This window comes from Maylandia zebra, linkage group LG23, assembly GCF_041146795.1.
Source record: "Maylandia zebra isolate NMK-2024a linkage group LG23, Mzebra_GT3a, whole genome shotgun sequence".
Taxonomy (NCBI): Eukaryota; Metazoa; Chordata; class Actinopteri; order Cichliformes; family Cichlidae; genus Maylandia; species Maylandia zebra.
The window spans coordinates 40,192,339-40,208,360 of record NC_135188.1 but is presented as its reverse complement, the minus strand read 5'-3'; the positions used below and the strand labels follow the sequence as shown (position 1 = coordinate 40,208,360).

General features: G+C 42.1%; 2 protein-coding genes across 3 annotated transcripts in view; both read right to left on the bottom strand.

Moving 5' to 3' along the window:
* Positions 1-1,954: 1,954 nt before the first annotated feature.
* atp5pf (ATP synthase peripheral stalk subunit F6) lies at positions 1,955-4,038 on the bottom strand. The gene is made up of 4 exons (XM_004552633.6): positions 3,902-4,038; positions 3,129-3,298; positions 2,779-2,903; positions 1,955-2,056 (listed from the first exon to the last, which is right to left on the bottom strand). Exons 1-4 carry the CDS (start codon positions 3,998-4,000, stop codon positions 2,028-2,030), a joined length of 423 nt encoding a protein of 140 aa, XP_004552690.1. The 5' UTR covers positions 4,001-4,038; the 3' UTR covers positions 1,955-2,027.
* Positions 4,039-5,907: 1,869 nt separating this feature from the next.
* appa (amyloid beta (A4) precursor protein a) overlaps positions 5,908-16,022 on the bottom strand; it is a 36,449-nt gene continuing 26,334 nt past the window's right edge. For both annotated transcript variants that reach the window (XM_004552631.5, XM_004552632.6), the window contains 9 exons: positions 15,640-15,714; positions 15,389-15,547; positions 14,860-14,988; positions 14,604-14,703; positions 13,527-13,739; positions 13,321-13,374; positions 12,203-12,294; positions 9,089-9,235; positions 5,908-8,624 (listed from right to left, as the gene is read on the bottom strand). In XM_004552631.5, the coding sequence (XP_004552688.2) occupies positions 8,523-8,624; positions 9,089-9,235; positions 12,203-12,294; positions 13,321-13,374; positions 13,527-13,739; positions 14,604-14,703; positions 14,860-14,988; positions 15,389-15,547; positions 15,640-15,714 (1,071 nt within the window). In that variant the 3' untranslated portion in view covers positions 5,908-8,522. The remainder of the gene's footprint in view (positions 8,625-9,088; positions 9,236-12,202; positions 12,295-13,320; positions 13,375-13,526; positions 13,740-14,603; positions 14,704-14,859; positions 14,989-15,388; positions 15,548-15,639; positions 15,715-16,022) is intronic.

Below are 16,022 nucleotides of genomic sequence, written 5' to 3'. Positions count from 1 at the left end.
GCAACAAAATGAGATTTTCAAGCATAACACTGTCACTAAAACCTGCCTGTAAGGCAGTCTGCTATCAGTCTGAGATTGAATGGGGTGAAGTTTGCAATTACATACAATCTGTTTCTGATGGTACAGCAACTTCCTGTGATAAATCACTGGAAATTACACATCTGGTGCCGTCTACATGGACAGAAATTCACCTTTAACTTTCACATTTGTGCTCAGTACACTTTCCGATCTCCACACTTTGCAATCACAAGTGGGCATGAGTAAACAACAAAAGCCACTGAGTTTTTCTTCTTTTGTAGATGTAAGGAGGTTGCTGTCCTGGCTTTATTCCTGTGACTGAGCTGCTAGCTAGCTCAGGTAGCTTTGTCGAGCTAAGTGCATCCAGTGTTGGATGGTTTAGCAGTTTGCTCAGCTAATGTTATAACTTTACGGTGGTGCTGATTGACTTAATAAAAGACCAATATTTGGTGTTCCTTTACCGATACGATATCATCAGGCAAAATATTGTGATACTACGCTGTATTGATTTTCTGCGCTGCCTATAAAATCCTGTAAACAACCATTAACTTGCACTTCCAAAGCCAGTTACTGATGCAAACCCCATGTTTGTACACTGTAGTAACCAGCTACCTACTAAAGCATCATCTCAAAGTCCTTAAGCATTTGCTGCCACTTTTTATATCCATGTTTGATCAGAACCAAACGTCACTCGCTTTTTCACCATTTTTACGTTAGCTTGTGTTTTTATCATCCCTGCCTGCCTTTACCAGCCGCAACACTCAGGTGTTACATTAATATAGATATGGATGTGTTTGAGTAGTTTTCAGAGTAACAGCACTTCTCCCACCGCTGCAGTCAGCACAAGCATCAACCTGACAAGAGGAATTATTCATGACTTCTACTTAAAGTGACAAGAACGTGTAAATCTAATTAAGTGGACTGCAGATTTATCAATGTGGAAAACTGGTAGTTGCATTATTGCTTTATTTGTCAAACTAACTGCATCATCTCTTATAATGCTCACAGTCTCTGCTGTATTCCCATAGATGGCTACAGTGAAGTGCAGCGGCCTCGGTTGGCAAGACTTTACATTAATCTTTCAAGTGATAATCTCCCAGCAGACCTGTTCCCTCCCAGACGGGTTAACTAAATATTTCCAGAGTTGCTTTTCTCCCCCTCTAACAGAATAAACAGCAACATTTTTAACCCACAGCCATGACTACATGCACTTCTATTTCTTTTCAGTGTGTTTAATGAAGTCGTGCACTGCTTGAAATCACAGCGGTAGATGTTGGTACATTTTCTGAGCGCAGCTTTAAAGGCTGGCTGCACAGTCTAAAAAATTTAGGCACCAGGTCAGACAGAAACTTGCCCTTTCTGATGCTATTTTGGGGTTTCAAAACATTCATCACGGAAAGGCTTAAATGCATCGCTGACCTTGTCATAACGGGGAACGCTCAAGAACGGTGCAGATTGACAGCCAGTTTGCATCTAGGTCAGCCAACATTTGGCTTGCTGCTTTTTGGATATCTACATATAAATTAAAAAATTAAATTAACTGTGCCTCACCATATGTTCTGGGAGTGTCACTGCAGCTGGATGTCTTTCAGTATTTCTAATCAAACCTCCTTCGAGTTCTGAGCTTGTTTGCATTTGTCCAATCCGACAAACGGTTATTTGAGGGAAACTGCTATTAAACATTTTTCAGCTCCAAAGGAAAAAGTAAATAATGTTGACATCTTTAGTCTTTTAATAGTAGCCCGGGGACAGATTCATAGACATGCAGAAAATGTGCAGGCCTAGTTATACAAGTTCCTAAGCAGCCCTCATTTCCTGGCACAAATTCATGGTTTGAGGGCGAGTGTCTGGAAATTAGTCATTCAGATTTTTAGGTCCAGATTTTACTACACAGCCTCAATCACAACATATTTATAGAGTCACAAAGATCTCGTAGTTCAGTCCACTATCTTTTTTATTAAATACAACATATTTTGTGACAGGTAGGAGATACACAACATGCACATCATTCACTTGGCGCCCTCGTCAAACTTCGGCTCTGCAAAAAAATAGACAAGATGGAAAAAAATGTGAATCATTTCCTCCTGCACTGCAATATTAGTGATTATTCTGACATCTAAAACAAAAATAAAAATAAAGGTATAGAAATATACAAAAAGTGGCTACTATTAGCTTCATCAAAAACACATTGAAGTTAAAAAATAAAATCTTTCTGACCCAATTTCAAGCAAGTCATCTGGCTGTGTTTGATGACAACATCTACGCTATTTATAGACCCAAGACTCAAATCACAGACTGCCTCCTCTGTAGCAAAGGCATAAATATTTATGAAGGGAACAACTGTGGCATAATAAGCACATGCCATTGTCACTGTAGTCCTGCGCCTTCTCGATAATCAGTAACAAAAGGCACAGTTTTAACCATAAAATAACACGTTTTAGGCATTTGCTTAAATAACACAAAACAAGAACGACCGCATTATGTCAGTAACCCAAAGATTCATTTAAACTGGAAAGAAACAAATCAAAACATTTTTACAGGCTTAGTGCCTCCAGTGCTGTAGTGGTAAGCGAAAGGTCGCTGGTTCAACTCCAGAGACACAAATCCCCTTTGAAATGAAGTGCTGTGGGACCTACCCACTGTGGCGACCCCTTGTGGCAAGGAAACCTTTAGTGATAAATATTTTTACCTAAACTGTAACTACAGTATTAAAGACTATTCAGCAAACTGCACTTGCTGAGCCCATGAGCCCAAACAGACCTGTGAATTTGAATTCAGGGAACTTGTTGAGGTCTCCTCCTCCATATAGTCTCTGCAGTTTGATTACTTCTTCACCCAGATTCTTCTGATAAGCTGGACCTGCATCCACAATGCCACCAGCAGTCCTGGGAGAGCAAAGGCATCAAAATATAATGTTCAACATTCTGAGCACGATTGCAGCAAGAGGAGGAGATGCTGTTTGAACAGATGTTAGTGAAGTGCATGCCAGAGCGCACCCAAAGGACATTTAAAGTTAATGTTTTGCCAACGGCTGACCTCTGAGCTGGAAGTCTGTTTGGTAAACTTTATTCAAACTTGTCTGTCAGTGGCTGGAGGTATCACCAACTCACTTGGCCTTGCTGTTGTAGTCACGGATCTTGTCCAGGAACAGTTTCTGGACGGGGTCGAGCTCCTTGGCCCGCTGGAAGAGGACAGCAGAGATGCCGATGTTCCTGCGCAGGGTCAGGCTCACGGCAGAGCGCAGCACGGAGGACAGCTGGAATAACCGGTGCAGAGCCATCTGAAGGAGCCAAAGCGTCGAGTTTGGGTGACATTTAAACTGATTTTGGACGAAATGTGCTGGTACAAAGTACTCTGAGGGCTTGAAATTACACCCCTCAATAAGTGATAAACGCATTTTTTTTTCTGCGTGTTAAAGTCTTTAATTCCGCTTTCACATGGACATGTTTGCTATCTTTTACTAATTCCCTATCAATCAGTACCACTAGCTGCCTTTAGCATTAGCTAGTTCACGTCAAAGGCAGAGCATAGCTAACTAGCACACTCAGTTTGCTACTAACCCAAACACCCAGTCTATAGAAACAGAGTTACTATAACTACAAGATGTTAGATCGGCTTTACTGAGTTGCTGCTTGCTGGTCAACACTTGACGTTTCCTTCATTCAAATGACAAAACAGCGGCTTATGCTAACATGCTAAGCTAGCTTTAGCTGACACTAGGGAGCGTTCGGACATTTTTATACGGTTTGATGTACCGCGGTGTGTTACACCACCGCTCTCACCAAACGCACCACCGTGCACGTATCTGTGTACGCAGAGCGTCGTGACAGAAGAGGTGAAGCTAAATGTTTGATAGCTTTTCTTTTTAAGACACCGTACTCACCTTGGATTTGACACCCAGAGCAACAGAGCCAAATGTGAAGGACCGCGGTGAATTGTGGGAGTTCGTTGTTGACAGGAGGCGTTCGCGAACGTCACGCATTAACTCTATATGCGCAGGACTGCGCACGCTCAGTTTGATCTCAAATTACAGTCGAAAGAGGTCAACGAAGTTTGACTTAGAATGACTAACAGAAGCATTTTTTCTTGCTAAATTAAAGTGACATGGTTGTAAATGACTCTTTCTATTGAAAATCTCTACTATGGCCTTCTAATTGGCCGTGGAAAGATGTTCATTTTATCACATTAATGCATTTCTCTTGTTAGTTTACTTCTTGCCGAATTCCACCTTCACTGTAACTTAGCTATTGTGTTTATGGAGGAGTCTTGAGCCACCCCTATCTGTCTTCAAATCTTGCTGTAAAAACTGGAAATAGTTATAATCAGTTTTATTCTTCATCACAGTCTGAGCTCTCTCTGGCATCTTTCTTCTCATGTCTTTAAGTAGGCTTCAGGGATAATTCTCCAGGCTTCATGGAGGACATTCAAAGCTTTTTTTTTGGATATTCCTGCACTTTGTTCTGTTCGTGGTCAAGATGATCCCACACTGCTTCAATAATGTTGAGCTCTGACCATGACTGATAGTGTTCATTGTGCGTCTTGTCTTTTTAGGTCTGTTTTTATTGCATTGGCATTGTGTTTGGGATCACTGTCATGCATGTCATGTAAAATGAAGCCGCTGTCAGTCATACACTTTTCACATGGTAACATAATGGATGAAAATCTGTTCTGTCAGTATTGACAAGCTCTCAAATGCACTAGTTGAATTCAGCACCAAACCATGACAAAGCCTCCATGGTGGTTGGACACACTGACCTCCACTGTACACACGGACAACAATTTGAACAAAAAATACACATTTTGGATTAGTCACCCCATCAGACTTGTTGCCACTGTCCAGTTCTTTACTAATTTAGCATACCTAAGCATTTTCTTAAGAATAGCTTCCTGGCAGCCACCGTCCCAGTGAAAAAAATTCTAATAAAGCTTCAGTGAACATTAGGTGGACCAAATGAAGGGCCAAATGCATCTCTCAGATATTTATTCCAATTTTGGATATGGCTCACCTGCTGTAGATAATTTATTGAGGCCTACTGCTTCTTCTTTTGTCTTCCACTGACTGACAGTCAAAATTGTTAGCCATCTTGACGTGTTTAAGCTAACTGAAATTATGAACTAGAAGCGGAAAATGATAGTGTGGTTTTAATTTAAATGCTTTGCTCAAAGTACGCAGTAACATTTGAAATAGCTCAACAAAAGCATGAAAGTGAAAAGTGAGTGAAGAGTTGAATTGAATGTGTTCACTAAACAAAGCGGAAAAAAATGGTGAAAGTGGTCAGTAAACAGTGAATTACTTTTAAATGGAGGAGTTAAAATTAGAACGTCTGCCTCCTTGGAAGCAAAATATAAAGAAATGATGGATGACTCAAGACTTTGGCCCAGTACGGTCTATCACTCACTGTGACATCTTGGCTTGTCCCATGGCCAACTTGGCAATTTTATTTTAAAAACTTGTTTTCCCTGACTTTTTAGTGTTTAGTTTTGACTCCGCTCATTTACAGAGTTACATTTGCCAGAAAGTCACAAAGTAGCCAAAATAAAACTCATAGATATGCAGTTTAATTGTTGCCTTCTCACAGTGAGGATCAGGTCCTGTTCAAACACTGCCTGTGTTCCAGTTAACCTTTAACAAGATGACCTGGGTTCAGCTGCGTCTGGAAGTTAAGACCCACGCCGGAGCAACACTCTGAATCCCTGTCAGCTCCACTCTGCTGTTTTCTGTCTGAGAATGACCTTTGGCCTCCTTACCCAAGATAAGAAAAAATGTCCTTGTAGTGGGGCCACTCTTTTGATATTTATAAACAGACAAATGTGAATTATTAGAATTAAACTGGATGCTTATGCCCGTTTTTGAGCATTAATAGTAGAAACATCACAGAGACACAGCACTTATATGTACATTCAAAACTTTATTATGGAATACAGTGTAGAAAGCATTTTCCCAGTCAATGCAAATGGCCTGCACAATATTACACAGTGGAAAACAAAACCAATAAGATAACCCACAGGAAAAAAAAAAAAAAAAAAAAAAAAAAAAAGTAAAAGAAAGATAATCCTGCTTCCTCTTCTACTCTACTGCCCTCTGTTGGGCTTCTAATGAGCACCCTCCGAAAAGCACACACACTCATCCCTCTGCAGCCCCCATATCTACATGTTCTACTCGCCATTTCCTCACGGATCTCAGCGAGAGGCCACAGTGCGTCTCCTTCCACACAGTGTTAACACGGTGACCACCCGTCAAGCATGAGCTGACCTGATAATGCTGAACAGGGGCTTCTTGCCTACCTCTGACCAACATTAGATCGCTGCTTTGCCCCCCCACCCCAAGCCCCCGGATTTGCCGTCAGCTCTTGATGGTAAATCCCATCATCATCATCATCATCATCATCAACGCTGCCTTTCAGGAGTCAAGTGTGAGATGATGGCAGAGAGGTGAGCAGCATGCCTGAAGGAAAGGGAAGTCGAAAGAGGAGGGAGGTGCCGAGGTGGGGGGGTGAAAATCCATTATATATACACACACACACAGACTGCCTGCCTGGCTATCCAACCGGAACTGCAAGTCATTTCCTCTCTACCTCCACCACCTCCTCTTCTCAGAACTCCACCTGTTCTATCCGCAGAAGAAAAAACAAAACCAAACAAAAGAGACTGCGTCAGCTTACAACTGGATGAACCACCAGACTAAAAATGAAAACACGTACACGCCGAGATGATCTTAACCTCCATAACAGACTCCTCACGTGTTTCCCCGCCTTCACCCCCACCCCCCGCCTTCCCTAACACTCTAACTGACATACGATGCCCTTATTAAAAAAAACCTAGCATGAAATGATCAAGAAACCAAGAGGAGTGATTTCCGAAGCATTTAACACAATATACTTCAGTGAACGAGAATAATATACAGAGATGAAGCCGGCTCCCTCTCCTGCAGCTTCTGGAAAGTAGCAGGATTAAAAAAAAAAAAATATATATATATATATATATATATGTATGAGGATCACACTTAAACGGCAAAAGAAGAAGGAAAAAAAACAAACAAAAAACAAAAACATATCTTTTAAATGTGTTTTTTTTCTTTACATGATATCAAAGCAGAGCCCGTTCATCTAGATTTATATATATTTTTCATCATTGTTTTTAAAGTCACGTGATCACGAGAACATACTAAATGTACAATCTTGCTAGAATGACAATCTATAAGTGAGAAATGATCTCGAGAGAGAGCAGCTGTAAGATCTCCATGTGGTGGTGTTTTGTTTTTTCCCCCCTTTTTATTTTCTTGAAACTTCCAAATCCTGTTGTCATTGTTGTCATGCACTACATAGGAACAGCTAAGACTTCAGCATTACTTCTGTAACATTACACGTAATTTAAAAAAAGGACTTTACATCTTTTTTTTTTCCTCCGTTTTCGGTCTTTTTTGAAAAACAAAACTGGAAAACGATAAAGAGAGAAAAAAAAACAACTTTAAAATAAAAACAGCTCATTCAGAATACATGATTACTACCGTCGTCATAATCATCAACATATTCACCATCATCATCAGAATCAGCATCTTCAGATATCCTTAAGAGCCTTGTGTGACTTAACACAGCCCAGCTGTTGTATGAATGCACAAAACAAAAAAAACAAAAAAATTAAGGGAGAGGATGAAGGGAGGGAGGAAGGGAAGGATCCAAGGAGTAGGGAGGGAGAGGAGGCTCATTTATACTCCAGTGTAGACTGTAGAGAGTGTGCAGTAGTGGTGCAGTAGGCGAGGAAAACACTGGGCCTCGTAAAAATCATGGTGCTGCTATATTTCCAAAATCATATAATCATTACGAATACGCAAAAACAAAAACGATTCAGAGGAAACTGCTCGATTCTGATGATTCTGCATGCAACAATTTTTTAAATTATTTTAATAACAAAGGCCGTGGCCAGCATGCGTCTAAACACCCTACTGATCAGCGGTCGGATCTGCTTACAAAGTCCACACCTAAAAGCGACCCGAGCCTAAAAATAAACATAATAAACCCAACTACACACTGGCCCTGAATCAGTGTTGAGAGAGAGCGAACGTGTGCTCGTCTTCCCCAAGAGAACGGGTTTGTTTCCATGCACCGGGCAGGGGCTTTGCTTGTTTTAAGGTTTTTCTTTCCCCTCCATACATCAGCAGGCCCTGACGGAGCAACGTATAAAAACTCCTTCCTTTAATTAAAAAGGCGTCTTGCTCCAGTAAAGTGAACAAACTTGGTGCAGAGTGGCTTGGCCGCAGTGTAAGAAAAAAAGAGAGAGAGAAGAGAAAGAAAAAAAAAAAAAGACCCATGCTACAGTCGCTCCTTGTGCTCGTAACTGACTATTTCAGTCACTTAAAGATCCGTCTTTTGGTTGAAGGGAGGGCTGGGGAAGGGAAGAGGAGGGAAGGTAAGGGGAGGTGACGATGTGTGGGATGAGAATGGTTTGTGTGCATTTGTTGTTGTTTTTTTGTGTGTGTTTACGTATGTGTACATGTGATATCCTCCTCAGTTCTGCATCTGCTCGAAGAACTTGTAGGTTGGGTTCTCGTAACCATTCTGCTGCATCTTTGACAGGTGGCGCTCCTCGGGGGTGACGGCAGCATCCACCTGGAGGAGAGCCAAGGGGTGGGGGAGACAGAAGGGGAGGGAGGTTACAAGCAAAATAGGTCCTGTGGCGTAATGTAAACACAATTTACATTTTAAGACCTTTTTACTGCTTCTGGGAAAACATTAAGAGTAACCAGGCTGCGCTGGCTATCGTATTTTTTTTAATTAAACATCTAATGAAAGTTCTGAAATGATAAACACAGATAATTAAAAAAAGAAAAGCAGGAAATTAATCGGTAACAGGCTTTAATCCAATTATATTTACCAAGCAGATATAATTAAAACTAATTTTTTTGCACAGCTTAGCATTCGTGCAGCACATTTTAAAACCTTTATCAGCGACACAAAAATCTGGATACTTTGTTTCTACGTGGTGCTGCACAAATGGCTTAAAAGCGCCAGTGCATGCACAGCATCCTCCTCACACGCCACACCGACGAACGCGCGGGTCAGCTGTTTCTCACCTCGATGACTCCGTGGTGGATGGAGGTGTACTGTTTCTTTCTCAGCATCACCAGGGTGATGACGATCACGGTTGCTATGACGACGCCTCCGACCATCAGGCCGATGATGGCGCCCTTGTTGGAGCCCACATCCTCTGCGAAGAAGACCTGTGGGTGCCGAGCGGTCAGGTGATCAGTCAGTGGCACAACACACAACAGACTGTGTGAATTTAAGCGATATTCTCGAGGTCAGCACTCGCTTCGTTTCCTCACATCTTTTGCTGTGCTTGCTGGGTTTAATTACATCTCCTACCTCTTCTTGTCATTTTTGTCATTACGGAGTCAAATTTAGCTTGAGAATAGCTGCTCGGGAACAAAGACAATACACACACGCACACACAAAAAAAAAAAAGTGAAGACGACTTGATGTGGGCAGCTTTTTTTGGATGGAAATATTTTCTTACTGCGGATGTCGAGTGATTTACAGAAAGAATAGCACAGCATAAAAAAAAAAGCATCAATGCAATGACGCAGCACCAACAGAACACTTAAAAACACACACACACACACACACACACACACACACACACACACACACACACACACACACACGAAAACTAACTTCTGTCAGAGTGTGACAAAGTGGCTAGGACAGAATTAATTTGCCATTTGTCACTTGCATATATTGTTATTTTGTGTTCTGTTATTTTTACAGTCAGCCATAATCCTTTAATTTAGACATTGCTGGTGTAACTTCTCTTAACACACACTATCCTGGGTTTTGTTTGTGGTAGCAGTAGTTACATCCTTTACATCCATGCATGTGTTTTAAAGCAAACACTACTAACCATCAGATCATCTGAATTTTCTTCTGTTTACAGGCACATGTCTGTTAAATTATGTTTCTTTGGTTATACTTACCATGGTGTCCATGTTGTGCATTCAGGTCCTATATGTGAGACAGGTGTATGGGAAGGGCCGCCCACTACTTCCTGTTTATATAGGGTCATGAGGTCAATGATTGCATCACTGGGTGTAACCAAATGGAGGGTTTTTCATTTTGTATAGTACTGTTTGTTTTCTTTAAAGTAGCCTTTTGAGTTATATTGTATGCAGTGTTTTACTTTAAAAACCATTTAGTTGAGTAAATGAGTTTGTCAGTTTCATGCATGACTTTATTCCTGTTCTTTGTTTAGAATTGTATTATTTGGTTTGACCTATTTTGTTTCAATGGTAGGGACTAACGAGGTCAGGTGTGGGCAAAGTCTTGCCAGTGGGATTTTTGTATGCCTGATTGATTGTTTTATGGTAAAAGGGAGATGCTAGCAATAAAGTATGCTTAAAAAGAACTTCAATTGTCTGCTAATGCTATTTACTTATCACCTTCCTTGCTGCTTAAGTTATGCTACATCACACAGAATTTGCAGATTTATGGATACATGCAATTCTTTGAATGGTCACTTGAGGCTGATTCCAAGAGTGAGTATATCACTGTAAACTACTGTGTTAAAATGATTGGTAGCGACAGAGCCAATCTATTATAGGACCAATGCTGATGCCTGGTGATTAAAAAAATCTGATATACTGGTCGATATTTCTTTGCTTTAAGCCACAAAAAACATGATGTGTTGTGTGTAGTTATTTATGGTTTCTTACTGAGATAGCACGTCAGTCCATTTTAAATGTAATCTTATTCTACTGTCACAGCTGGTCATGGATTACTCATATGTAGTCTCCTTAGATTAGCTGGTTGTTGTCGTTTTTGGCATTTCAAACGCATCATCACAGCGATCAAGAAATTTACAGAGTGCCCTACAGGGACAACTGGATTTTCCGTAACGCCAAGTCACCCATTATTAGAGGTGTGTCCACTTTGACAAGTAGCTGTAGCATAACTGCTTGCGAGTCACTGAACTGAACCTTCTGACCACATTTGTGGTGTTGGTGCCTTTTGGATTTATCACATAAATAATTTCTGTACAGTCACCTGAACTAACAGTCCCCTCATAGTTCTCCAGCACAAACTGCCATATATCTGTGCCTGTGTGATGGACCTGTGCAGTTTAAGGATGCAGATTTCTAACCAAACCTCTTATTAAAAACAGCGGGTAATTTTGCACCCTGGTCGCTCCAAAACAGGAATTCCCATCGTGTTACTTGTGCCGTCTTTTATAAGTCGTCTTTGGTTTAAGGTCATTAACTTCCAATTTGAGATTTTTAACACTCACATTACTTTGGTTGTTTATAAGCAAAGTAAGTAAATGGATAGAAAAGTAATAATGGGTTGAAAGCAGAGCACAGCACTGATGCACAATGACTCAGCTCCAACACAAAACTATTAAAAAAATAAATAACCAAACAAAATGAGAGCTTCAGCACATCTGTCACAGAATAACGGGTGCTCGGTGGGACTCATTTTTCACATTTTACAATGATAAATAGAACCTTCACTGAATGGGAAAGAAAAAAAGAAAATAAAAACACCTCCTGATATCTTCAGCAGGGATAACGGGACAGAAACCTCCTCAACCGGCACAAAATTTTGCTACTGTGAATATCAAATTAAGGAGACGAGTTAAAGAGGCAGCCTGACACACTGACTGCTCACTGTGAATGCCAAAAATGTGATATGTAATAAAATGTAGGGATTAAGGGATTTGAAGCCTTTAGGTGAGAGGAATAAGGTACGTGGATTTGGATTTGACTGAGGATGGATTGAGGGGGGTTTTTTTGTTCTGGGATTACAACACTGGATGAGATTAATGAGTGCGTGCAGAACTTAGCGATATTAACAGCATCAAACTTCCCCGATCAGAGGGCACAGGATTCATTTATTTATTTTTCAGAGAGGAGCACATCGAGTGTGACGCACGCATTATCACGGATGTCTCCATGGGCACCTGTCTCCATGGTGACAACCTTGGGAAGTTTACCAGGAGGACAAAGTGGAGCATATGTGTATGTGCGTGGAGGAGAAGGGGGCAGAGTGCAAAACCCGCATGTGTGAGTAATATGCATTTTTATGTGTGTGCGCATGCCTGCGTCTATTTCTGTGGGCTTATTAAGCAGCCTGAATATTCAGATCAGCGAATCCCAAACAAGTCTGCATATCTGCACGGCTCCGCCTTTGCTCACCAGTTTCTGGTGGCGAACTTCGTACTCTGTGCTCTGTCTGTCCTCAGTCTCCATCCGCATCTCAGGAATAGCTTCCATCTTCATTCCAGTCACTGGCGAGGGAAGAAAAAGTACAATCTATTATAGATGGTGACATTAAGCCACTCTCTCGGTCTCCTGCTGAAATAAAAAGCTCTGACTGAAGCACACTGGATAGCGGAGAGCCGACTGCACCAGCAGTACGAATAGAAAAGAGCACGGCATACGCAGGATGCATAGACCGCGTGCAGCTGCACCACCAATCTCTTAACAGCCACACCTGCACCTCAATGGAGGTCAAGTGGAGCCGGCTGTGTGCAAATATTGACTCTGAGGAGAACATGCTGTGGTGCCTTTACTTCTACAGTGTACTTCAAAACAATCTCAGAATCTTGTATAACCTGAGCAAATATTTTCTGCTAGCCTCAAAACCACTTCAGCTCAGCACTCGCATGCACCAAATCACATGACCTAAAGCACTTTATGATTTATACCCGAGCTGGAAATGGCTTACAGGCCCGAGGGAATCATTATGTACTGAATAACATTAATATCAAACTACAGATGCTCACATCCCTTTCTAACACACACTGTAAATTAGTCACACCTAAAAATATTCACTAATGTTATCAAACGTTACCATTTTAGTTACAACACATCATTTAGAGCCGGGGCATCAGCAGCTGTCTGCTGTGCAGCTAAATTCCTTCACACTGACAGAAAGAGGAATTTTGCTGGTCCGGCTCACTGAAGATCAAAGTGGGCTGCATGTGGTTCACGATGTAAAATGAGTTTGGCATTGCTGATTCAGAAAGTTAAAAAAGCATCAAAGTAGTTGAAATGATGAGCTACAAAGAGCCTGCATGAGTTATTATAAATTGGTAACATTACTAGTCCTCCATGGTCTTTAAAGACCATACTGCACATTTGTAATTGAATCAGCTGTTTACACCTTATGCTACCTTTACACTAGAGGGGACAGAGGATAGCTGGATTTTTCCTAACACACTGTTGACACGTTGCTGTCGGCTTCCACCTAAAATGACTCTTGATCTGTCATCTGAACACATCACTGGTCATTGTTAAACAAAAGCACCAACCTGGTCGTGTTGGAATGCCTCCGTCGAGATTGGGGCGGGAGTCTACTGGCTCAACTAAAAGGGGAAGGCACAGAGAGATTTCACTTTTCAGTCGTTGTCCAACCTAAAAAAAGGAGCTAGAATATCATTGTGATGCATTTTGGAGGCTAATTTGTTAGCTACTAGAGCTACCACTCGTTATGACAATGCGGTGCTTCAGAAAGTACCCTGGTTGTCGGTATTGGGCTGGTTGAAGCTCTCAGGGTGAATGAAGCCGACTCCAGCCAGTCCCAGAGTGTCTTCCTGCGGCAACAGGTCGGTCTGGCCATCTCCCAGCTCCTGGTCGGGCATCAGGGCGTCATTTCCATAGCTCACCCTTACGTCTGTCTGCAGGTTAGCCAGCTGCTGAGCCATCTCTGCCTGCTCCCTCTGCAGGAGCTCTGTGTGAACACAACCAGGAGGGAGGCAGGAAGACAGGAAGGAAGGAAGGAAGGAAGGATAGAGGTCAGGAGTCAAGAGGGGAGAGAAACAGGAGGTGGAAACAAGAAAGGAAGCAGCATCATTTATTCACTTGTCATGTGACTCTATTGTTGTTTCAACACAATATGGTGAGAATATTTCCGATGCCAGTTAGAATTAAAGAGGAGACTAATTTGTTTGCTAAATGATTCTTTAAATATGAAATCTCACACTGTCTACCTACGCAAATGTTTCTGTGTCAGAAGGGAGAGACCGCCTCAGAAGGAGAAATCTTCCTTTAACAGACCTGATGTTTAGCAAAGGCTGAGTGAGGGGTTTCTCTTCTGTGTGTTTGTTCCCGTTTTTTTGCCGGGCGGTACAGACTGTGACAGACTGTGTCTCCAAGATAGAGACACAGATGGCCACATGACGCACACAACTCCAATAAACCCAAAAACCCACAGAAACCTAGCAAATGGAGAGGAGGGGGAGGGGAGGGAGGGGGATTTATCTTCCCAGCGAACAGTTTCATTTGACTCCTAACAGAAGAATTAGGCCAAATGGCTCCAATGCCCTCATCAGAGAGAGGGGAAAAATAAAAAAATAAAAGCGTTTTGCAGGCTGGAATTTAGAGCATTCAATCTCTATTACATGTAATCAGACCAGTGTGTCTTCCCCTGCCTTTCTCCCACCCACGGGTCATCTCCACTGAGTCTCGGTTAAATGTACGTCAGCGTCACTCCCTGTAGTTCCATCACATTTGCCTGGTCTGCATTGTGTTTCCTTGTGCTGATTTTAAATGGCTGATAGTGGAAGTTCAGTGAGTCTTCAGTGGAGGAACTCACCGACTTGGTCCTGGATATCATCAGCCACACCGGGCACTTTGTAGAGGAGTCCGAGAGACTGGTTCATGCGCTCCTCAATAACGCGCAGGTGGGTCAGCACCTTTTAAACATATCAAATATGATGTTTTTTTATGTTTCCCAGAGAAAAAAACAAAAACAAAAAACATTCAACTGAAAGAGCAGGAAGCACAAAATCAACACTTTACACTAAAAACAATAAAGAAGTCCAATCATTTTTCAGCGTGTTTGATGCTACCTGAGGTCTAATCTGGGCGGCCTTCTTGGGATCCACCATGCGGACGTGCTCGAAGTGTTTGAGGGTGTGTTGCCTGTCCTTCTGCTCAGCGCGCACGTACTTCTTCAGCAGGCTGAAAACATGACGGGGCTGCAAGAGACAGCGGAAACAAGACAGCTGGTTAAGAGCAGAGGAAGCAGAAGGAAATCAGTCACTTCAAGCCTAGCCTTTTAAAAATTTCATTTTGATTCTGTTTTTAGAAATCTAATTTTGAAAGCCTCCATAAAAACTGGCAATGTGCAGTTGCACTGTAACAAAACACAGAGGTCTAGCAAAACAGAAAACATGCGGGGGGATTTATTTATGCAGCAGGTCAGATAAAAGGGAGCCGTACTTCAAAAGAAAACAGAACGAGAGATGCAGAGATGAAGAGCCGGGAGTGTTAAAAAGCAACCTGGAGATGGTTCATTTTTCCACAAGACACACAGTTTATTACAAAGTGGCTTTAATACGAGCAGGAGAGCACTGCTGAGCTGTGCGTGCCGCTTACCCGGGGTGGATCCTGCTGCAATGCAGTCAGGTAGCTCTCCAGAGCCAGGCGGCGGCGGTCGTTCAGCAGAGCCTCCACCCGGGCCATGTGAGTCTCCACCAGCTGCTGGCGCTCGCTGGCTGCCTCTTGCTCCAGTGCTTCTACCTTCTCTTGGAAACGCTATAAACACACAAAGGAAATTACCAAGTGTGCATCAGAGGAGGAGGAGGGGGGCGATGACACAGCACACAGGCAGAACATGCTCGCCTTACCTGAATCACGGCCTTCTTTTCAGCACGTGGAAGAGTCTTGGCTTCCCGCTCGGCCTCTTCCCACTCCTTCATCACCTGAAGGCAAACAAAGGAGGGAAAGATGAAATAAAATTAATAAAACAAACTGTCAATCTACTGTCATCTTTTTATCCTTCACATGCAAGTGAGGTTTTACTTCTCACAGGTGTCAAAGAAAAAAAAAAAAAAAAAAAAGTGCGATATCGGTGCTCAGAATATCAGCAGGAAGGAGTTTCCCCTGATAAAAATCACAGGGTGTGGATGCTTGCTTAAAGACCGGTGTGGTGAGGATGAAAAACAGTTTGTTTCCCCCTTTTTTGGTCAGTTACATCCCCTCCAGAACGATTATTGCAAATCCTACATCT

Bases quoted from the DNA above. Each gene is read 5' to 3' on its own strand.
- atp5pf (XM_004552633.6), bottom strand. From the start codon at position 4,000: ATGCGTGACGTTCGCGAACGCCTCCTGTCAACAACGAACTCCCACAAT. The intron at 3,299-3,901 runs GTGAGTACGGTG...TGGCTCCTTCAG, and splicing joins CTCTGGGTGTCAAATCCAAG to ATGGCTCTGCACCGGTTATT. The intron at 2,057-2,778 runs GTCTGTTTGGGC...ATTTTTTTGCAG, and splicing joins CCCTGAATTCAAATTCACAG to AGCCGAAGTTTGACGAGGGC.